At 33.6% G+C, this 24729-nt stretch overlaps 1 protein-coding gene across 1 annotated transcript in view; it reads left to right on the forward strand.

Annotated features, from left to right (window-relative positions):
- LOC140436376 (lachesin-like) overlaps nucleotides 1-24729 on the forward strand; it is a 514302-nt gene that overhangs the window by 466785 nt on the left and 22788 nt on the right. The window contains exons 7-8 of the mRNA XM_072525165.1: nucleotides 10254-10389; nucleotides 23962-24110. Coding sequence (XP_072381266.1) covers nucleotides 10254-10389; nucleotides 23962-24110 — 285 coding nt within the window. The remainder of the gene's footprint in view (nucleotides 1-10253; nucleotides 10390-23961; nucleotides 24111-24729) is intronic.

Below are 24729 nucleotides of genomic sequence, written 5' to 3' on the forward strand. Positions count from 1 at the left end.
CTTCCTCTTAACAAAGAAGTTAGTTTCTATTGTCGAACAACTCAGCTTACTTTCTAAGAAAAGCTGAGAGGTTGGTTTTCTATGAAATAATCTTAGAGAGAAAGTAGAAAAGATAGAAAATAAGGCCACACCGGACTTGTCAATTAAGTACCATTTTCGCGTGGCACTCTTCGACAAATGCTCACACTCTTTTTATCCCTAGCTAGTCTGAATATCAGAAATCGAGTTCATTTTCGTTGTTGTTTCTGTTGCATGTGGTTTTCTTCATCAAACGGCGGTAAGTGCAGTTTTAATTTACCATTATCCATATATCTTCATACAATGCTGCCTACATTAAATGTGTTCTCTCTTGACGAACAGACGTCCTCCAATTCGATAACAGTGAGTTAATTCTGTTTGCCGTTTTTTTCCTCCATCCATTTAGTTCAGTCTATTCTATTCCAGTCTAGTCTATTGTGAGGATTGATCTGATGTATTAACTGTACCTACATTAATTTGATGATTGATCTGCTGATTGAATCCACCGTACGGTGATTGAGACGTACCAATACACCTGCCGCGGATGCAACCTGTCAAGTGCCTTTATCGACGATCGTTCTATGCAAACAGACCAAAGTAAAAAGGAATATGACACTGCCGAAAAGAAACAAGAAAAATAATACGCACAAAGAAAAGAAACTATGAACAACAAAAATATGAAGCTATGGAGAGAGACCGGCCCAAACCAGGCTCCAGAGAATTCTATAAAGCAATTTCCTCTGAGAAAAGAGGACATAGAACCAATTCCATCCATACACTGAGAGACAATCAAAGCCGTATGATAATCGACGGTAAAGAAGTAACTGAAGAATGGAAAGAGTATTTTAGGGACCTTCTAAACAACATCATAGAGGAAGAACAGCACAAAGAAGAGATCTATATCACAGCGGACATACCCGTCAAAAATCCCTCCTTTGAAGAAACCCAAAAGGCCTTAAATAAGCTGAAAAATCACAAAGCGCTGGGTATGGACGAGATACCAGCAGAACTTCTAAAATATGGGGGAGACGCACTACATCGCCAAATCCACCAGCTAATAACGCATGGTTAGAAGAAAGGATACCAGCACGATGGAAGGAAAATATAATAGAGCCCATCCACACTAAAATCCTCTCAAACATCATTCTTAGTAGACTAATCCCTTATGCTGAAAATGTCCTAGGCGGATATCAAGCCGGTTTTAGGGCAAACAGATCAACAATAGATCAACTATTCACGCTGAGACAACTTCTAGAAAAGGGATGGGAGTATAACAGACCCATACACAAACTTTTCATAGATTTTCGACAGGTATATGATAGCATAGAAAGAAGCCAAGTATGGAATGCCATGGCGGAGTTCTCAATACCAAAGAAACTCATTCGGATGACCAAAGTCTGTATAGAGGGTGGAATATCTAAAGTACGTGTAAATAATAAACAGTCTGGCAGCTTTGAAATCAACAGTGGACTCAAACAGGGCAATGCGTTATCTCCACTAATTTTTAACCTTGTATTAGAGAAAGCCATGAGGTCGGCCGAAATAAAAACAGAATTGCTATCGGTTCAAGGTCCCAAGCTATTACTCGCATATGCAGATGACATAGATCTCGTTGGAGACTCCATCCTATCCACCAAAGACATCTTCAACAAGGTGAAAGGAGCAACAATTGAAGTAGGGCTGAAGATTAATGAAGAGAAGACGAAATATATGTGTATAAATAGAACGACACTAAGAGACAGAATAGGACAAAATGTGACGGTCAACACCTTCAATTTTAAAAGAGTACAACGTTTTAAGTATCTGGGGGCCGTAATCACAGCTGATAACGATGTTACTGAAGAAATAAAAGACAGAGTCCAATATGCAAACCGCTGTCTATTCACACTGGATAAGCTCATAAAATCAAAAAATCTTACAAGTTTAAAGATAAAAATCTATAAATCCATCGTCAGACCTGTGATAACATACGGATGCGAAACGTGGACCATGACCAATGCAAACCAAGAAAAGCTCAGACGCTTTGAACGAAAAATACTTCAAACCAGTATAAGATCAGAACAAATATCGAACTAAAAGCACTCTACAATGACGCGGATATTGTCCAAGAAATTAAATATCACAGCGACTAAGATGGGCAGACCACGTGCACAGACTGCATAACGAGAGACTTGTAAAACTGGTATGGGGGGAGATTCCCACAGGCAAAAGACCACTCGGACGTCCCAGAATGCGATGGAGAGATAACATCCTAACAGATCTCCGGAAAATGAACATTCCATTTGACCCTAGGTTGATGGAAGACCGAAAAAATTGGAAAAAAGTTGTACAGTCAGCCAAGACCCACCCAGGGTAACTTCTCTGCTCTTTATCTTCAGTACTCCACGAATTCTTTGTATTTGAGCTGCAAAAAGAACTCCGATCAAGATACCTCTACAAGACTAAAGCCCGAGCTTAGAGCTGTTCCCTTAGTAACCTCTACTGTGTCATTAAAGAGGGTACAACGTCAGAAAAAAAAATAATAAAATACTTTAACTGTTTTGGCTGGTAAAACTTTTCTAAAAAAAATCAATTTTACTTTCTTTTTTACTTTTTCTAGTCGGGACTTGCGTATAATTTTAATTAAATCAAAGGTGTCTCTGACAAAATCAACAAAATTCTTATATCAAGAGGTATAAAAACAGTATTTACCCCCCAACCAAAACTTTTCTTTCTTGTTAGATCAATCAAACACAACATTTCAAATGAACAACACGGAGTTTATGAAATTCCTTGTGCAGACTGCCCCGATACCATATAGGCCAAACAAATCATAGAATCCAAATAGGATTTATGAACATTTTATTTCTGTTCGCAAAGCCGATTCAGTTTCGGCTCGAGGTCAAGAACATCTTCATACAGGTCACAAAATTAATATTGAAAACTCCAGAACAGTAGTTTTCATCCGCGTCTATAATCCGAAATTTTTTAAGAAGCCATAGAAATTGAAAAAAATCCACATAGTCTCGATAATAGAGATGACCGCATACGGTTACCTTCGACATGGAGACCTCTCAAAAAAATATCAGCCGCTCTACCAGCCAATCAAAATCCTACTGTCAGAAATGTTTGCGCCAACCTCTGCGCTTATTCCTGTGCCAATCACCACGCTAATCCCCACGCCAACCCCCAACCAAACCACGTCACTATCGACAGTATAAATGAACCGTGCTCTGTTCCCAGTACCACTAATATATTGGATAATGATCAGTGTAGACTCGCAGTTTAGTTTGTTCTTGACACATTTTTCCCTTTTAGTAATGAATTTAGTAACTAATCTTTTGTCTATCTCCTTTTCTTCTTTTTTCGTGTTCGTTATGGTTACTCCTAAGTATTCAAATTCTGGCACTTTTTCAAAATTATAAACAGTCTCTGTAAAATCCGTATCTTTTCGCTTCTTCTTCAAATTTCTGTAAAACTTTTTCTAAATTTTTTTTGTTCTCGCTATTATCACCATATCATCCGCGCACGCTATGCACTGCGCCATGCTATTGAAAATAGTCCTGTTTGTGCTTATATTTAATCTTTTTACGATTTGTTCTAATACTATGTTAAATAAATTTGTTGATAGCGAATCCACTTGTTTTAAACTTTTATTCACTCTCAACTCTCTTGAAAAGCTTCCTTCCATTATTACAATAATCATCGTGTTCCTAAGCGTTATTCTCAATAGCCTTATAAAATTTTATTTGTGTTTGTAGCCATTATTTTGTTTTAGTTTTAACACACTTATTTGATGAGTAGTTGTTCTTCGTGATCTAAAACCTCCCTGGTATTCTCCAATCACTTTGTTTTTAAATTTTGTTAATGTTTTCCTAGTAATTTTTGCTAGTATTTTATGGACTACTTCTAATAGTGCTATATCTTTATAGTTTTCGCATTTTCTCTCCTTTTTTATAGACAGGACAAATAAGAGCACTATTCCATTGTTTCGGCATTTCTTCCTTTTGCCAAATTATTAGTGTGAAGTGAAATATTCTTTCCATTAATCTTTCGCCACCTTCTTTAAAAATTTTAGCTGGGATACCACTTTCTTCTGCACTTTTGTTATTTTTTAGGTTTCTTATTTCTTTGACTTCATTCAAAGTTTGTTCCTCACACGTTCGTCTTTCAGCTTTTTGCCAATTCTCCTTCAAGTTCCTCTTGTTGATATGTATTTAATAGATCTTCGAAATATTCCGCCCATCTGTTGTTTCTGTGGATTTCTTAACTTCTTGGTAGAAATGCTTTACCTCTTTATTTATGTACGCTTCTTCTATGTTTTTCAATTAATTTTCTAGCTGTCTTCTTCTGTTATTTTTGCAAATTCTTTTCACTTCCCTTCTTCTTGTCACAAAGTTTTCGATCGCATTTTGGGTATTATCTTTTTGTAGTTTTTCTCTGTTTCTTTTTGCCAAAACATTCTTACATTCTTCATCGAACCAGTCTAGCCGCCATTTTATATGCTGTCTTCCCATACACTTTTCCGCTGCTTCCGACATGGCTGTCTGTATGGTCTGTCACTCTTCATTTATATCCTGTTTGACTGGATTCTCTCGTTTTTTATTAGTTTTCGCTCTAGCCTGTTTACAACTTGCTTCTCTTGAAGGCGCTCTAATTGGTAATATAATCTATCTCTAACAGGTTTTGGTATTATTGGTAGTTCTTGTTTTACGTTTGCTATTATTGGTGTATGGTTACTGTTAGTATCTGCCCCTCTGTACCTTCTGCAATCTATTATTGCCTTATCATGTTTGCTTTCATATTTTATTAAATAGATAGACAAAAATTAGCACAAAATTGAAGATTTCTTAACAACAATAATATAATATACAAAAGAAAAAAACGAATTAAAACTAAAAGACTAATTTATGTTTCTTAAAGAGATATACCAATAATAATATTGCTTATAAATGAAGAAAAAAAAATCGTTTTATTATTTATCTATAGTAAAAATTGCGCAAATAATTAAGTAGTTCAGATCAGCAGAATGACGATACGCCAAAACAAAATAAATACCCAGTAGAAAAATAGCTGAAAAAAAAACACAAAAAATTGGTAGATTGGTAGAACAGTTGTAGCCATCAACATTATAGGTCAGAAATGGAAGCATTTGTAATTTTTTTAAATTCATTTCAAATAATTTTCAACGTAATCTCCAACTCAATTTGGGGTAGTAGCCACACCCATAATTTTTATCTCTAAAATGAAAAATCATTTTCCTCTAAGTCCAGCATAAAAAACGGAAACTGTTTAATGTTCAAAGAAAAGAAACGCAAACTTTTCACAAAAATGAAGACTCAATAGCTGTATTATGATATTTAAATCAACAAAAGCTGGGCTTCTAAATTAATGCAAATTTATGACATATATTTCTGGAAAATTGGGTATTATTTTATTATTTGGAGAACGGTATAGCTTTATGTAAACATAATATTTATATTGTCATTTGATTCATACATATTTCACTCAGATTAGTACAAAGATTGTATTAAACTTATTTCCACTTTATTACACACAACGGATATATTCGGATTACAGAGCAATCCGAAACCATATTACGGATAAATCTTGGTTTTCTAAAATGGAGTCGACAAAGGATATGACAGAACTATATGCAGAATAAGATTTAACCACTGTCTTACACCATCATACCTATATGTTTAAAATGAACCTAGCTGATAGTCCACAATGTACTTGTGGTCAGATAGGTAACCTACAACATAAAATTTTGGACTGTTCTCTTATATCTAATAATATTAAGCATTTTTTAAATTCGCTGTATTCTTTGACCGATATCCACCATCCCATTAATTTAAATTATTTATTAACATTACAAAACAATGAGTTTTTATATAGATTATTGTATAAACATGTTTCAGATATTAAACTCAAATTGTAATTGTAAATATAGGGTAAGTATTTCTTTGTAATTTGTTAGAATATAAAAAAAATAAAAAAAGATAATAAAAAAAGAAAGTTAAAAAATAAATAAAAAAAATTAAATAAAAAAATATAAGAAATAAATAATAATTAAAAAAAATTTAAAAAAATAAACAAAAATAAAAAAAGAGAAAAATGAGGAACTTGGACAGTCCACAGTAAAGTAGCTATTGAATTAAGTAGATAGCTGCAGAAGAGTTTGCTGTAGAACTCTGAGGACCTCATCACCTATTTTATATATACTGACTAAATGACTAAAAAGCACCTAATAGAAAAAAAAAACTAGAAACAAATTACCAAAAAAAAGACTATGTATTAGAGATCAATACTACTTAGTAATAGATTTAAGATAAGATTGTATAAGGAACAATGACTAATGAAAAAATGAGTAAAAATTGGAAGATTGGCGAATGGATTTAGTGTCCGCAGTCATATAAACCCAAATAAACAACAACAACAACCATCTACGAACAGTTACTTGCATTTAGTAATTTTGTTCAGCATATTCCATCAAAACCTGCAAAATATGGCAACAAATTTTTTGGGCTTTTTGAATGTGAAACAGGATATAGAGTTGATTAGCAGATATACTTAGGACGAAAACGAAAAATATTGCAAGGGCCTTGGCCGTTTCCATAACAAAAATTCTGGTCACAACTTGACAATTGACAACTTTTTTACTATCATCCCTTTAGCACAGCATTTCTTGTCTATAATAATTATTTGTGTTAGGACATTAAAGAGAAACAAAGAGATTTCCCACAAATTTTAAGCTTCAAAAGAAAGTTGAGATTTTTTCTTTATTTTTGGATTCAATGATAACTTGACATTGGTAAATTACGCGCAAAAAAAAATTCAACTGTCAGTTTTCTTCTCTAGACGTTGGCCTCTTGCCATTTGGTACAACATTATAAATGTAGCAGCGCGTAATGCCTTTCTCAGTTATATAAATCAAAATAAAAAGTTTTCTGCAGGAAAAATAAATAAAAGAAGATACTTTCTCAAATGTTTAGTAAATGAGTTAGTTTTACCATTTATGAAAAGAAGGGCTGAAAACCCTTAACTTACAAAAACCATTCGAAAACATATGGGTAATTTTATCGAGTTGACTCAAGAAACAATCAACAGATTTGGTTCATACAAAAAAGAGGAGATGTTCTGATAGCCCTTCGCATATCGGAAAAATAAGCACTTAAATTTGTAAGAAATATAAGTGTCCAATTTGCAAAGATCACAGTGTTTTAATATGCAAGAATTGTATTGAGTAGTTTCTTATTAGGTGTTTATTATTGGTTCATGCTAATGTTAATTATTTCTAAGCCTAACAGTATTTATTAAATATTAAACAACAATTAAAGAAAATATCAATGTAAGTATTTTATTTCAAAGCGAGTCAGCGCAGTAACATAGAAATATTTTGCTTGTGCATCCTAGTGTGAAATTCATTTTTAAACCTATTCTCGAAGATTAACATGAAATCCACTCCATGTAAAACTACCAAATAGTGCAGACATAAAATATAATTGTGTATCATGTCGAAGCCAGGGGCCTACAGGGCCTGTAGCCTGTACCGGTTTGTCGGGTTCTTATAAATAAAACCCTTAGTTGTTGCTTAAACGTTTTGGATATTTGTCATTTTAAATTAGCACTTTAATTACTTAACATTACGACATATCTATATCTCACGAACAAAAGCTGATTTTGAAAAATCCTTGAAACTGTTTCTAGAATAATAAGGGAGAACTAAAATGACATGAAAGAGAAACGACCTCCATCAACCCCCTAGGCCCCACCCACCACAACAAAAAAAGTTTAACTTGTAAACCTCTACTTGTGATACATCATTGAAAAGACTATAAAAAATGCTATTCAATGATATACATAATAATTATACAGGGTGAAGCAATAATTGTGAAACTTTGGCTTAAATGGAAAATGGACTTTTTTGTTGTATTTGTTAAAAGTGTCAATTAAGTAAATGTTCAAAGTGGGTTTCGTTGTTTTCTAAATAATAATACAGCCTATTTTTAAAGTCTGCACGAACTTTGGCAAATGTTGTTCTAGTAATAGCGCGACATACTTGCGTAGTTCTTTCTCGCAATTTTCCAAGTAACGCAGGTTAATTTTTATAAACAACTGACTTGAGGTAACCCATAGAAAAAAGTCAGGTGGCGGTAAGTCTGCTGACCTCGGTGGCCACTCAATAGGACCTCTCCTTCCAATCCATTTGTTTGGATAATTAGTATACTAACCAGTGCCTAACTGGAACTACATAGTAAGGAGGAGCTTCATCTTGTTGGAAGTGTAGAGTGCATTTTTTATATTTTTTTCAATTATGTATCACAAGTAGGGGTTTGTAATTTAAACTTTTTTGGTTGTGGTGGGTGGGACTTAGGGGGTTGATGGCGGTGAATTCTCTTTCATGTCATTTTAGTTCCCCCTTACTTGTCATCGAATGCCATAGTCTGTGGACTAGTGCGCATTTCGATGCGCATCGCCCCGCCTCGAATTTTCCCATTGGCTCTTGACCTGGAAATCCCTATTTATCGCTCGAACGGCACTTATAAATATTGGCGATTTTCAGGTCAGCCAGGTCAGTTCCTCACGGGCTCTCCGAGAGCTTAGTCTCTCGGGGCTCTACTTCCTGCATTTATTTTCCATACTCTGTGGCTGAGAATTATTTCAACTTAACTTGGTGTTTCTATTTCGACGAAGAAATTGTCATGTAAGAAATATCTTGCCTTTTTCAAGGCAAGACACCGAAGATAAATATTTTTCAAGTCCATACCCAGTAAATGGACTTGGGTAGAGGAGCTCTCGACTGCGATATTTGAAGCCCTCTACAGAGCACTCGGAGATAACAGAAGGTGGTTAGACCCTTATTTGTTCCCCCGAGGTGACATGGCGCCCGACAACGTGGATTATTCCGAACCTGCGACCCAGCTCGCTTTACAGAACGCAACACACCATTGACTTCAACATGGGTTGAAGTCAAGAGAACAATGGGGAGAGCTACGGAGTGTCTATACTCTAACACTCCGCCATCGAGCTCTGTAGCAGTCCTGATGCCTTCCGTGTGCCAGATGTCTCAACGAGTCAGCCTTCTTCGACGTTTGAAGTCTCGGAAACTACGGAGATCCTGAAGTAGCCACAGTCCCTGCCTGCCCTCACCGAAATGTGGCGATACCACGGAGGCCCGGGCAAACTCGCCTACGAAACCCCAGGATAAAGTGGATGGGAACCTGATTGCAGAAAAGAAGACGAACCGCTGAGAGAAATGGTACACCGACCGTGGATGGTGCCTATCACCGAGGAAGTTGCAGTAACATCCCGCCCCCCAGGTTCCAGATAAGTGTTGTGTGAGTTTTATATACAATTCTTTTACTTTACTTTGTATTTTTATACATTTATTTTCTTATGTATTTTCGTATTTTATTCAATAAATATTTTTCCTAGCCGCAGAGTCTCCAGAGGAGGGGGGATGTCATCGAATGCCATAGTCTGTGGACTAGTGCGCATTTCGAATTTTCCCATTGGCTCTTGACCTGGAAATCCCTATTTATCGCTCGAACGGCACATATAAATATTGGCGATTTTCAGGTCAGCCAGGTCAGTTCCTCACGGGCTCTCCGAGAGTTTAGTCTCTCGGGGCTCTACTTCCTGCATTTATTTTCCATACTCTGTGGCTGAGAATTGTTTCAACTTAACTTGGTGTTTTTATTTCGACGAAGAAATTGTCATGTAAGAAATATCTTGCCTTTTTCAAGGCAAGGCACCGAAGATAAATATTTTCCAAGTCCATACCCAGTAAATGGACTTGGGTAGAGGAGCTCTCGACTGCGATATTTGAAGCCCTCTACAGAGCACCCGGAGATAACAGAAGGTGGTTAGACCCTTATTTGTTCCCCCGAGGTGACATACTATCCTAGAAACGGTTTCAAGCATTTTTCGATATCTGCTTTTGTTCATGAGATATAGCCCATTGTAAGTTTTAAAATTGACACACTGTATGGATAAATGGATATAATATACTTATTTACTATTAAACATTATTTAATATTGCCTGCATTGTTTTATCTTTCAATCTGTAACAATTAAACTCTCCTCTTCTAGTCGAAATGTGCCAGCTATTCCCTCTTTATCCACTCCAAAATTCCATCCTCGTTGGTTATGTACAATTCTACCGCATCCTTGAAAGATAATGTATGCGAATTTACAGAATATTAAGCGCCGCACAGACAAGATTAAATTTTGATTAGAGTACGTTGTTTCAGTTCCACCCAAAGTGCAGGTTCAAAAGCCACTAGTCGGAGCCCCACTACAATCGAACGTTAAGCTCAAGTGCGACGTGGAGGCTTTTCCGATATCCAATAACTACTGGACCATTGGAGAGGACATGATTTTCAAAAGGTAAGAGCCGCGTAACAGAGACAATACGTTGGTTGGTGTGCGGTTGTTTTAGTCAGATCTAATGTTGTTTTTATTGTCGTTTGAACTTAAATGATAAATTTTAAAATTTCGTCAGTATGTAAAAAAATTATATCAAACAAATATTCCTATTTCATTAGTCTATTCTATCTATATACATACAGGGTGTTAAAGTGGAAATTTAAAATTTTATTTTTCGCTATAACTTTTACGTTTACAAATATTTATGGACAAAAATTTACAATTGGATGCTTTTGAGTGGGTCAAATTATAATTTTAAACATACTTTAATATAACTGATAGAGAGGGCGCCACTTTTGCCACATAGGTGGCATAAATTTGCGCTTAATTTTTTTGCTCTTCAAGTTAGCTCTATTTGTTAAAAAATATTAAATAAACATTATTTTTACAAAGAACTGGTATACTTTTTAAAATCGTCAAAATTAAACCGTTTTTGAGATAATCGCATTTTATAGGTCAGCTGCATAATAATTCTTAGTTGTGATATTTGTGCCGCAAAACACTAAATACCTGTGGATAAGCATAAAAGGCATTTGACTAGAACAAATTAAAGAACATAAACTTATTGTGCGCAAGAGAGACACCTTTAGGAATAATCAAAACGATTGAAAATATCCACCAAGACAACACAATAAATGGGTAATTGGTTAAGACAGGGAGATTCCCTGAGTCCTCTATTATTTAACCTGATTATGGATAAAATAATTAACAGGTTGGATACCTTTGACGCTTATAAGAGTCACTGTGTATTTTGCTCGGGTACCTCCGTCGCTTATAATTCGGTACGTATTTATATATTTATTTACATTTCTTAGTCGGAACCGCAGTTGTGTTGCATATTTCTTAGGAGGCACTCAAGGAAGGATATTTATTACTCATAAATACACGTGGTTCAAGTTTTTCAAATATTTTTATTGTTTTATTATCATGCAAAATGAATACGTTGAGGCTGGTCCTTCCAGACCTAAAAGGAGTCGTTATCATAAGTACACTGATGCAGAATTGTTAGAAATGTTGGAAAATAGTGATAAGTTTAGTGATTTTGAATTAGAGGAGGAATTTGATTGCGGATGGACAGGAACGGATTCGAAGAGTGAGAATGAAATCGGAAAAGTAATATCTGATTTGCAACAACCTGCGGCTGAAGAAAATGTGGATTTACAATAACCTGCGGCTGAAGAAACTTTAGATGAATGATCCGACATCTGTTGGGAAGATATACCAGGTGAGATGGAAGATTTTCCGTTTCTAAAAAATCAGTCATTCAATGCAGTTCTACCAGAAAACACTCCAATCTGTTTTTTTCGTAGTATATTTACTGATGATATTTTAGAATTTATAGTTGACGAAACAAATATTAACGCGGAAAATATTTTTTTATCGGTGCAGACACAAGAAAAATCTAGAATTTGCTCATGGAAAAATGTGACGAAGGAAGAATTATTAATATTTTTTGGAATATTTTTACATATGGGTGTTATGGCCGGTACGACAACCAAGGATGCGCGATTATTGGAAACGTGACCCTTTATTTAATAACGCTAGAATTTCTTCTAGTATGAGTAGAAACAGGTTTTTGCTGATACTGCGAGCACTTCATTTCTCCAGAAATCCCCCACCAGGTGAATCTAGACCTGAAGATAGACTTTACAAAATAAGACCGATAATAAATTTCTTTAATGAAAAAACGGCAGAAATATTTTATCCAGGATGTGAGTTATCTCTAGATGAATCCATGGTTCTTTTTCGCGGCAGGATTATGTTCAAGCAATACATTAAAAACAAAAAATACAAATATGGGATTAAATTGTATTTATTAACAAACCCTAGGGGTATTGCTCAAAAATTTGCTGTATATACCGGTATGTTAGACGATACTGGCGGTAAAGGACATTCTGAAAAAGTTGTCTTACATTTAAAGGATGGATTATTAAATATTGGCCATCATATTTATATGGACAACTATTACAACAGTTTTTCTTTAGCCAGAACTCTAATTAAGAATCAGACTCACTTCACCGGTACACTTCGGTCTAATAGAAAAATGACACCCAAAGCTCTTATTTCAACTAAGCTGAAAAAGGGAGAAACCATTGCGCAATATGCTAAAGGAGTAATGATAGGAAAGTGGAAGGATAAGAGGGATGTTTTATATATTTCAAATAAATATGTAAATACAATGGTTGAAGTAGGTTAAAATAAAAGAAAACAAAAAGTTACTAAGCCATTGCCTGTCGCCGAATACAATAAACATATGTCAGGTGTAGATCTCCTTGATCAAATGCTTTCATACTACCTTCACGAAAGAAAAACAGTAAGATGGCCAAAGAAACTTTTGTTCCATATTATGGACATGATGCTCAATAATGCTTTTCACTTATATAATATATATTCTGGACAGAAAATGTCATCATTTGATTTTAGAATGGCAATCATAAATGAACTTTTACCTCCTTATGAGAATTTAAATAAAAAAAGCATCAAATATCGAACATAGGTTAATAAAAAGGGAAGCGACTTCAGGTACAAAACAACTCGACAGAAAAAGATGTCAAAGCTGTTCCAAAGAAAAAAAACGGACTGATACAACATGTGCGAAACTTGTCCTAGAAATCCAGGATATTGTCTAAATTGCAGCATCATAATTCAAAAATAGAATATAGCAAACAAAGTTTTATTAATATTAAAGTTTATTTTTGTTACATGTTTTGAAATAAATAATGTTTGATTGTAGAGTATAGGCAATGCTTATAAGCGTCAACGGTACACGGATATGAATGCCGAAACTCAGTGCCACTGCCGCTTATGAGCGTCAGTTTTTTTTTACCTTTTCTTAAATATTTGAAATAGCAATGACATATAAAATATCATTATTCATAATTATTAGCAACGGCATACCGTTTTTTCTATTTTTTTAATTTGGGACCACGTAAAAGTAAGATACAAAATAGCGGCATCCAACCTGTTAAAAAATAACTAAAAAAGGATACCAAATGTAAAAAAAAACAGCATAAAATAATCTGCTACGCAGATGACACAATACTACTCTCTCAAAGTGAAGATGATTTACAACGTATGATGCAAAGCTCGAAACAGAAGTGGAAGATCAAGTGAATAGAGCAAACAGAGCCGTAAGGTGCATGAATGAAACAATATGGAGAAATAAAAATATCGGAAAAAAAATGAAAAGCAGAATTTACAAAACAGTCGTCAGATCAGTAATGACATACATGACAGAAACACGACCTGACACAGAGGGGACAAAAAGAATGTCGGAGATGAAAACACTTAGAAAAAGTAATGGTAAAATACTATGGAACAGAGCTAGAAGTACATATATACGACGTAGATACAAGGTGGAGAACATCAAGTACTGGGTAAAAATTAGAAGAGTAAAATGAAATGATCGTATAAGCCGAATGACAAAAAATAGAGTAGTGATGACGGCAAGAGACGATGCCCCAATGGGAAGACGATCAGTAAGAAGACCACAAAAACGATTGAACGACAACTTACTGGAGACACATTGAAAAACAGAGTCATGTCTACATGAAAAGAAGGAGAAAAAAATAACAAATATTTTTAAATATAAGTATACCAAATTCAAAAAGTTTGTACTGTTTTTTTAATATAAAATTTTATACATAGATTTGCACACTAGTTACGATATGGTATTATTATCTGAAATTTTGATTTTTGGCGCTTAGTCTGTTATTGCATTGGGTACATAATGCGGTCGTCCATATGGCATTCTTATTTTCTTCGAATCGTTTTTTAAACTACTAAGAGCTTGTTTAAGTAAAAACGACAAAGGATATTCGTTTGTACTAAAACACATGATTTAAAAATCAAATTTTTCCCACAAAATTTTCTTGTAATACAAAAACTTAATAATTTTCTTTTTACTATTAATTCTGAGATGTGATTTTTAATTTAAACGTTGTATACTGTTCAAATTTACGCGAAACGCATATCGTATAAGTCCACTATGACTCAAAATAAAATTTTTAACAAAAATCCAAGTTTATTGTTTAAAAAATACTATCTATCTATATAAAAGGCTATGATAACAAGAGTTTGTCCAGTAAGGTAACCACTAAGGTAAGGATGCCAACTAGAAAAGAAATTTGACATTTTAATCATAATTTGTTCTTGAAACAATACGGTTGATTTATTGCTAATTCATTCAACAAATTAATCGTTCAAGTATTGTTCATCAGAAAGTTTACTACTTCCCAGTAATTATTTTTTGCAAACTTACTAAAAATTTAGGTTACTGTAATTGTAAGGTAAGATATAATATATATTTATTATATGTCATTGGGTAAGATAAACATACACTTACTATAAAAATAAAATGACGTTTAACAATCGTTAACGCTTTACCAAAATAAAATAAAATAAAAACTAAATAAGGTTAAATAAAATTTAATCAAGATAAAAGTATATATATAGAACTAAATAATTTTTGAGCATTTTGTGGTGGAGATATAATAGTTCGTCGGATCTTGACGTATAGTACATCATTGAAAAGAATAGGCAGTAGCGAATATGTTGAGACCGAAAAACACACATTGCGGCATTGCTCAGAGGGAATTACATCATATCTCCTTTGGTATTGGCTCGATTGAAGCGCGTGATACGTAAAATAAAAGGGAAGGATATCACGAATATATTAAGACAGAAAAAACAAACAAAGCAACTACCAAATCGGCAATACACAGTGTCTTCATTATTATTTAACGTATAGTAACATACGAGATGTCTTAAAGCACTATGCATAAAAACAGTTTAATAACCAAAAGACAAATTTTTATTTATTGACTTAAAGAAGGCCTCTGGCTGAATACGTAATAAACAACTGATCGAATCCTAACATGCGACATAGCAAATGAAAGGGGAATATATAAAGAATATATTTAGATAAAAAAACAAGGAGATTACCAAAAGGACACTACCCATCGTCTTCGTTATTATTGAACGTGTTGCGTCATACGACATATCACATGACACTATTGATGATAATAGACATATTTGCTTTATACCTACATTAAGCATGAGATAAATGTAAAGTATATTCGCTTTAATGACCTGAAAAGGGCCTCTGACTGATTACAAAATAAACAGCTAGCCTAATACTAGCATATGGCACATCAAATCAAACAACGTGAGACGTATAGTACATATAATGTATATAGTTTGACATCTTTATATATATTACAAAAAATTACAAAAACGACAAAGCTGCTGAGGCGGTGGTTAATTTCATTCTGTTTATTTGATCTTTCTTCATGATTGTGTAAAAATTTTGCGTAGTATTTAAGGATTTTCCTGGTCGTGTTTACCAATTATATTTTTTAGATACGCCACTTGTATGACATTCAAACTAAAAAACCGATATATCACTGTTTCATAAGTATTTGTCTAACGTTCTGGAAAGTACATGTTTTATATTTTTTTTCTTTGTACCCTATACTACTTCCACATAACTCTCTTATCTAGTTCAGGATTTATATAACCACCTATATTTTTCGTGTCAACCACGAGCCCTATTAAGTATGCGTCTAGTGTCATAAGTGATCATTTCCTCTGCACTTTGCTGTACAAGAGAATTTGATACTAAAAGCGTACCAAACATAGATAAAATTTTGTGAAATTTTATTATAAAATTGTGTGCTAGTAACCGTGATGAAAAAACTAATTCTAAAACTGGCATAAACGTCAGATTTTTAAGTATGTAATAAAATTGCCATAAAATAGATAAAAATGAAAAACTTTTGATCAAGCAAAAATAAATTTACAATTTATGCAAACCAGTATATAGAAGTTACCTCGATTATCTATTTAAATGAAAATAACACAGATAGAATAGGAAATCGTAGATAATTTTATCTTATAAATCTCAAATCGTGTATATTATGCATGATATCGACTGGTCCAACGAAGACTGTAGTAACTCATTTTTTATGTAATTGAGATAATTATAAAAATGTATTTACACTGTTACCAAAATTCATTAATCTATTAAATGGATGTTTTTATAGCATTAAGTAATACTTTTAATAATGATCTTACAAGGGTAAAATAGATTTAAGACAGAAATGGTCATAAGTGACTTTTGAATGAGTTACTATAGTTTTCGATGGAGATATTTTTAAAGTAATAAATACCAGAATTATTTGTTTCTTAACTTTATTTATATAAAATGCTACATTTTGAAGAAGCTACTGATTTAATTTGCAGTTTTATATTTTAATTCAATTTTCCTCATCCGACTCTTCTTCGCTCTCAACTGAATCAACTTCGAGCTCGACTTTAGGAGGTACATAACTCTTTGAATTAAGATTTTTATAAAATCCGTGGTACAGTGTGGGTATTTTGCCGGTATTACACAGCCACAGTAATCCTTTTAGCTTTTTTTCTTCAATTGGTAATGGTGCATCATACAGTTTCGGTGTTAATTTGATAGTAGTGGAAGGCCGTCCTCTGCATTTTCGATTTAATTTTATGTCACAACCTCTAAAACCATCATCGAATTCGTATTTAAACATTATATTCATGCGGTGTTCATGCGAAAATTTTATTTCTCGTATTTTGCTAACTTTTATTGATTTCTTTTCGTTGTTAAGTTCCCAATTCTCGGTATCAGTCAGTTTTTTAAAATTAAAAAAATTATCTTGGGACATTTCCGTAACATCATAAACTCTTCCTGTAGTTTTAGCCATTCTAATTAATGTAACCCACTGTTCTGGCACATATACAACCGATTGCCTTTTCTTTGCATTTTCGATAACAGCATGCATACTGTCACCCTCGTTCTGAGTGTGGCCTTTTTCCAGAAATCTGTGAACAATATCAATATGAAAATGAGCAGCAGCAAAAGCAAACATTGAAAACACAAAACGATTCCTATTTTGTCCCCCACAGTTGTCTAAGTAGAATATTATCGTTTTAACACTTTGTTGTGCCTTGAGATTTAAAAATTTCCAGAGGCAACTGGCAATTTCATTAGGACCTCTTTTAGCCACCTGCTCGTGCCATACATAGCAGTAACCCTGATTATTTTCAACATCATAAACTGTAAAGTTATATGTAGAGTATTTACTTTTGTAGTAAAAATCACTTACGTTAGACAAAGGGGTAGCTAAAACCTTTTGAAGGTCAAAGCAAGCCACACACAAGCTCTTATCATCTAGTGCAAGCTGTTTGTCTATGTCTTATAAGTTTCTGATAACTTCTTTGTTTTTCATATGGGACTCATATTGTTCGAGCAATTTTGCTTTTTCAGCACCACTAGCCATATTAAAAACAGAACAAACAGTACACTGGTCCTTTTTTGGTTTAAAGAACCCAATATTGAACTGTTCATTGAAAATATCTCTATACTGGCGTGACGTGGCAGCTGTAGTGATGTTATTTTTTTCGCAATGCTCGTTGTACAATCGGTACATTTTCTGGATAGTTAGCCCTTCTTCAAGGTACATCTTCATCGTATTCTTACGGGTATAATGGGAAGGTACTACAGGAAACTGATTTATGTGATTTTTTACGTTGTCTTTAAGTTCTGGTGATAGTTTATGTGGTCTGTTAGTGTGCTTTCCACGTTTATCTTCCTCTAATGATCCACCATCTTTCAGTTTCCTTAATGCTGTAGTGATCCAAGTTTCTGAAACGTTAAGGGTTTCCAAAAACATAGTTTTGCAAACACGTTGTTTTTCATTGCGAATGTAGAAGTAATATTCTCGAGAGTAATTTCTTCAAAACCGTTGTTCTGCAGTAATAGTTACCTGTTTTTTGGCAACCTGTCTCACATGACGAGCAATAAAATCCCACTTTCTCGTATGATCTTTTAACTTCCAAAATTCATTGAAAATAAGGTCTCTATCTTCTTTAGCTATTTTGGTAGCACATTTTAGTCTACATGTGTTTGCGCATGGTGCACCCATCTGTCTTCCTTTAATTTGAATACCTTTTCGATTTTCATGTTCAAGTTTAGACTTGTTTTAGATTTTTCATCCGCCCACTTACGTCTCTAATTCTTTTCCTACTTACTCTCTCTATATTGCCTCTGCTTCTTCTCTTTCTATTTGTGGTTGCTTCAGTTATATTCTTATTAGGTTCAATTATTACTTCAGGTATGTTTTTGTCTTCTGTCGGAATGTAATCTGGGTCAGTATCAGAGTCTGCATGAAATGGTTCCTCATCGCTTCCCTTTTCAATTATTTCATTTTCATTCCTATTGACTTCATTCTCTTCTAAGCTTACTAAAATTAAACAAAAATGAGGTAAATGCCTACGTAATATTTTTTCATGCGGAATTTAAACCAACCTGTAGAACATTCAGGATTAATATCAGTCTCGTGGTCACCAGGATCCTCATTCGCCTTTTTGTATTTGCTTTCTTCTACAATACTTTCAGCAATATGTTTACCTTAAAAAATAAGTAAAGTTTATTATAAATTTACCTTCAAAAGAACGATAAGAAATATCCGTTTCAGTGTTTTTATACGCTTTCTCAGCTAATTCCAATATTAACTCACTTCTGGAACACATTATGGCAATTATAACAAAACTAAACTTTTGAACATAACCTTAAACTAATGCAGAATACCGTAGTAACTCATGTTACGATACCTATGCTATCGCCTCAGATAACAACGAAGACTATTGTAACTCAAGATACGATGATTTTCTACGGTTGTTTTTCATAAATCGGAGATACTATAAAACTCTTACACGTAATATTGGTTGCATAACTACGTTTACTAAGATACGATTCTTTCCTGGGGAAGATATCAATATGTTTTATTGTTTTGCGCTCGTAACTCAAAAAGTGGAAAATTTGAGTTACTACAGTCTTCGTTGGACCAGTCGATATAATAACGTTAAAATGTATTCAAGATATTTCTTAGACCTTTCTTAAAAACGTGATTTAAAATGTCATACCTCTCCATGTACACTTTTTCTAATATTACTTTCATAAATTAACGATGTCCTTTTCTGATTCATCATTCATTAAAAAACTTGAATAATGAAATAAAAACTTCTTATTGTAAAATGGTAAGAATATTTACAACAAAACCCGTTACATCCTAATAAGGTTATTAGCGGAACGGTAACAGTTAATTACACTTTTCTGAGTAAATTAAAGTCTTTTAAATACGAAAGTAGGTTATCTATATTGTTTTCTAAATTTAAAATATCTTTAAGATTGGTTGGTAAATCAAATTTAATTTTGTGACGTTTGAACTTTTCGCACTTTTTCACTAGAACATTTTTTACCATAAGTGGTGAATCGTACTCGTCATAAACTGGACGTTCTTCTTTCTTGAACAAATGTTCATGAGACTTACTGGTAGAACGACCTGCCCAATAAAAGCAGACAGATTCTATGTAATGACTAGAATAATAATTGCACTGTTGCTTCTGCTACCCAATTTTCCTTGGTGAATATATTCAAATCGTATGGTTTCACAATACGCAATAATTCTTCTACAAGAATTACTAAAACAACTTCTATCATAACTGATTATATTGTCTCAGATTTCTCACCCCTTAATTTATGCTCTACAATTTTAATATTAATGTAGAACTATCAATCTGATCATGAAGCAGTATAAACCAAGTTTAACACTCTTAACAAACAATTCTCAAAAACCCAAGGTTTAGGTAGGATTTTTCCGCTCAGAATCTTCGTAAATTCCAAAATTTGTGCTTGGCTTCTGGGAGGCACTTTCCCTCTGTGGACGTGGACTATAATTTTAGTGATTTCTTAGATAGGCTTGTCTGTGTATTCAATAAGATATTTTCTTAAGTTAAAATTAAATTTAAACATCACAAACCCTGGACTACCAAAGATATGCTCATATCAGTCAAGAATATGGTTTCACTACTCTACATCAAAAAATGTACTACCAACGTTTTTGTCACTGAATATATCTCCAAGTACAGAAGAAACTATGTAAAGCTTATCAAAACAGCTAAAAAATGTAAAACACTCAGAACCGTCTGGGAAGCTCTAAAAATGTTGCAAGAGAAACTTGGTCCATAATAAACGATCTTCGAAATATAACTAACACAGCTTAAACATTTTCTCTTCCAAACCCTGAAAATCTAAATGGATTCTCCGTTAATGTGAGTAGAAATATAACATAAACTATTTTGCCACAAAAAAATCCTATGTTCTATCTCCTTAATTCAAAAAAGGTCTTGAATTTATTTTTTACAAAACCAGTTGATAAATCTAAACTGATCTAAACAATCAGTAGTATCTAAAGAAAATTTTTCTGTAGTACTGATGGGCTATCCATAAAAATTTTCTTAAATCTCCCAAAAATGTGTTGGAAGTCCTGGTCTCACTAATTAGCGATTACTTTAAAAAAAGATATATTCCCAGAGAGCCTAAAGATAGCCATTATTCCTCTTCATAAGAATCGAATGTCTGCAACCATAGACCTATTGCCTTACTACCGGTCCTATCCAAAATTATTGAGAGACTTATAAAAGTCCGACTTATGTCTTTTTTAATTGAAAACAACATTTTATCACAAAGTCAGTTCCGCTTTTTACCAGTGATGCTGTTTTTTGTAGTTCATAAGGTCTATCAAGCACTAAACAATAATCTTTACACTGCCACTGTTTTTTGTGACGATGCCAAAGCTTTTGATTGTGTTAATCTTAACATTGTGATAAAAAGACTAAATTTTTACGCAATTCGTGGTATTTCTTTGAATTGGTTCCAATCTTACTTGAGGAATAGGAAACAAGTAGCTAGAGCAAATGATACTGACTCTAGTCACAAAAGCATTTTATGGGGAGTACCACAAGGTTCAGTATTGGGTCCTCTACTTTTCCTTATCTTTATAAATGACATTACTAACTTAAAAATCGATGTAAATTTTTTTTTGCTGATGATAGCTGTATAACCTGGAGAAACTCTAATATTCCAACTCTTTATATAACTATAACTTCTGATCTACTTAAAATAAAACCTGATCCGATTCCTATTTACTCTCTTTTAACGTGGATAAGACAGTAGCATTATTCTATAAAGGAGCTCCTCAACCCTAGCTTCTTAATAATAGCCAGATCAGTATCGTCGATTCTGTAAAATTCCTTGGTATTTCTATAGACAGCAACCTTAAATGGTCCCTTCATATCGATTTGTTAAGTAAGAAACTAGCCTCTGTAAGAAGATCTGTTTCGAAAGAAATTAAGTTAGCATCTTTCAAAATATCAGATTTGTCTTTGTTCGAGTCTCGTGTTTGATATGGTCTTCCTTTCACGGGTTCTAGTACAGCTGCCCAATCTGATGTTATTTTAAATTATAACAAAGCGTAATACGGTATCTTTTTGGTCTCAGTAGAATCACACACTGCAGAAATAAATTCAAAAATCACAGGATTTTAACTCTTCCCTCTTTTATATTTTAGAAACTGTTTGCTTAATTCGTAAAAACCTACATGTTTTCCAGCAAGACCTTATTATGACTACTCAACCAGAAATTCAACTGGTACAATTTTAAGTGGCAATAAAGCATATTTATATTTTATTCTATTCTATAAAATATGAATTAATCGAATCATATAATTAAAAAATGATATATTCTGATAGGTCTGCAGACAAAATGATAGGTCTGCAGACGTGTTAACAATTTTAATCTGTTAGATGTTTTCATTATTTTAATATATTGGCAAATATACCAATTAAATTAGAAGTTTTTAAAAAGAAAAAAGCAGTTAAGATTTGATTTCACGTACAGTGCGTTTCTGTATACGCTTATACGTATTTCACCCTAAAAGGGATCATTACAGACGCTCTAAACGTGAAAATAAATCTTTCCTGTCTTGGGAAGCAACTCTAACATGGCTTCGTATGAACACAAATAGCTACATCTGATAATAAATCCGTACACAAATTTTTCGAAACCAAATTCAGATTTATGCTTTAATCTGTGCCTTCTAAGAATTTCAAGGCAAAACAGACGTTGATAAAGATGATATTAGAGACATTGGGAATCTAAAATTGCATTCCACAACATATCTCCTCAACTAAGCAAAAATCCTTAGCGAATTGGTTTCTATAAGTTATAGTACCTACTCGTACAGAGAATATCAGAATAAAAGGAAAAATACAGTTAAGATTTGATTTCAGGTATAGTACGTCTGTATATCCGCTAATACGTATTTCACCCTAAAAGGGATAATTAGAGATGGCTATTCACCGACACTCTGAACGTGAAAATAAATCTTTCTTGTCTTGGAAAGCAACTCTAACATGGCTTCGTATGGACGCAAATAGCGACATCTGATAATAAATCCGTAAACTAATTTTTTGAAACCAAATTCAGATTTATGCTTTAATCTGCGCCTTCTAATAATTGCAAGGCAAAACAGACGTTGATAAAGATGTTATTAAAGACATGGGGAATCTAAAATTGCATTCCACAACATATCTCCTCAACTAAGCAAAAATCCTTAGCGAATTGGTTTCTAGTACTCTACAGAGTATATCAGAAAAAAAAAAGGAAAAAGACAGTTAAGATTTGATTTCACGTATAGTGCGTCTGTATTTCCGTTTATATGTATTTCACACTAAAAGGGATCATCAGAGACGGCTATTCACAGACGCTCTAAACGTGAAAATAAATATTTCCTGTTTTGGGAAGCAACTCTAATATGGCCTCGTATGGACGCAAATAGCGATATCTGATAATAATAGTAGTTTTTACTTTATATAAAATATGTCTAAAAATATTTCTATATTATGTTCTTTGTGGCTGAGAGTGCTAATCTGACCACAGTTTAAGACCTTCTAAATATATTGCAGATAGATCCATACATTCCATAATAAATCTGCAGAACTGCAGCTTTCTCAAGAATTTCTCTCCAGTCGTCCCTATCCAACGCCTTCTTCCGCCAAGCACGTATTTCCATATTTCTCATGTCATCATCGATGTTATCAAGGAACCTTGTTCTGGGTCTTCCTTTTCTTCTCTGATCAATGGGTCTATCAAGAAGCGTTTTTCAAGCTGGGTCATTTTGTTCCCTCCGCATTACATGTCGTATCCATCTCAGACGTCCTATTTTAATATGTTTTACGATATCAGCTTCCTGGTATATTCTATAGAAGTTGTATCGTTTTCTCCCCCACTCCATTGTCATACACTGCTCCATAGACTAGCCTAAGTACTTTACTTTTGAAACATCCTAACATGTTTTCATTATTTTTTGTTATAGTTCAGGTCTCTGAACCATATGTTAGAATTGGGCATATTATTGTTTTGTAGAGTTTTATTTAGTCAATTAAGTTTTCAGATGAATAATTAGTACGGTATGAGAAATTCCGCGATTAGATGATGCTTATTCATTAATTTGTGGTGGGAAGCATTAAGATGCTGAAAAATCGAATCTAGCATATTTTGTCCTTTTTTATATGCAAAAAATTATATGTGTACGATTGATAGAAATCATTTTTTATTATAGAATATTTTGTGGTATTATCGAGTGAATAATCTTTAAATATTACTTTTAGTGAAAAATATTCAATAATGGAAAAAAAGAATGGCTACAAAACAGTAATGTTGCTTACTATTCACAACGTTACCAAAGCAGATGTTGGAACCTATACGTGTACAGCACAGAACTCAATGGGCAGGTCAGAAGATTCAGCAAGGCTTTATGGTAAGTTTCCACATTAATTAAAAATCTATAAAATACTAAAAATGATTATTTTTTACCGTATTTAATAACGCCTGACATTCTCTATATTTTTTAAACCTAAACATTTTTAACAGACTTTTAAATTTCGACCTATCCAATAAACACCTAATCTTTCCTTCCAAGTAAGAGTTATTGACGTTTATTACGATTTTTATACTGCAGAAAACGGTACTTCACAAGGCTCAGTACTTAGTTCTATCCTATTCCTAGTTGCCATAAACAACATATTAAACAAATTACATAAACCTCTCGAAGCTCGCCTCTATGCCGACGATTTTGTGCTGTACCTTAAAGGAACACTAAAAGAATCTATGTGCAGAATAGTACAGACATTTTTAACCCAACTAGATAAATGGACATCTAGTACAGGCTTCGAATTCTTCATTACAAAAACAACTGGTATGGTGTTTACAAAAAAATAATTCACTACACCAGTCCTTTATCTTCGCAACAGAATCATTGCCTTCCAAAACTCCGTGAAATTCCTTGGGTTGTGGCTAAATCAATAACTTTCCTGGAAAAAGCACATACAACACTTGGCGCTAACATGCAACAAAAGACTTAATTTGCTTAAAACCCT

This window comes from Diabrotica undecimpunctata, chromosome 1 (genome assembly GCF_040954645.1).
Source record: "Diabrotica undecimpunctata isolate CICGRU chromosome 1, icDiaUnde3, whole genome shotgun sequence".
Taxonomy (NCBI): Eukaryota; Metazoa; Arthropoda; class Insecta; order Coleoptera; family Chrysomelidae; genus Diabrotica; species Diabrotica undecimpunctata.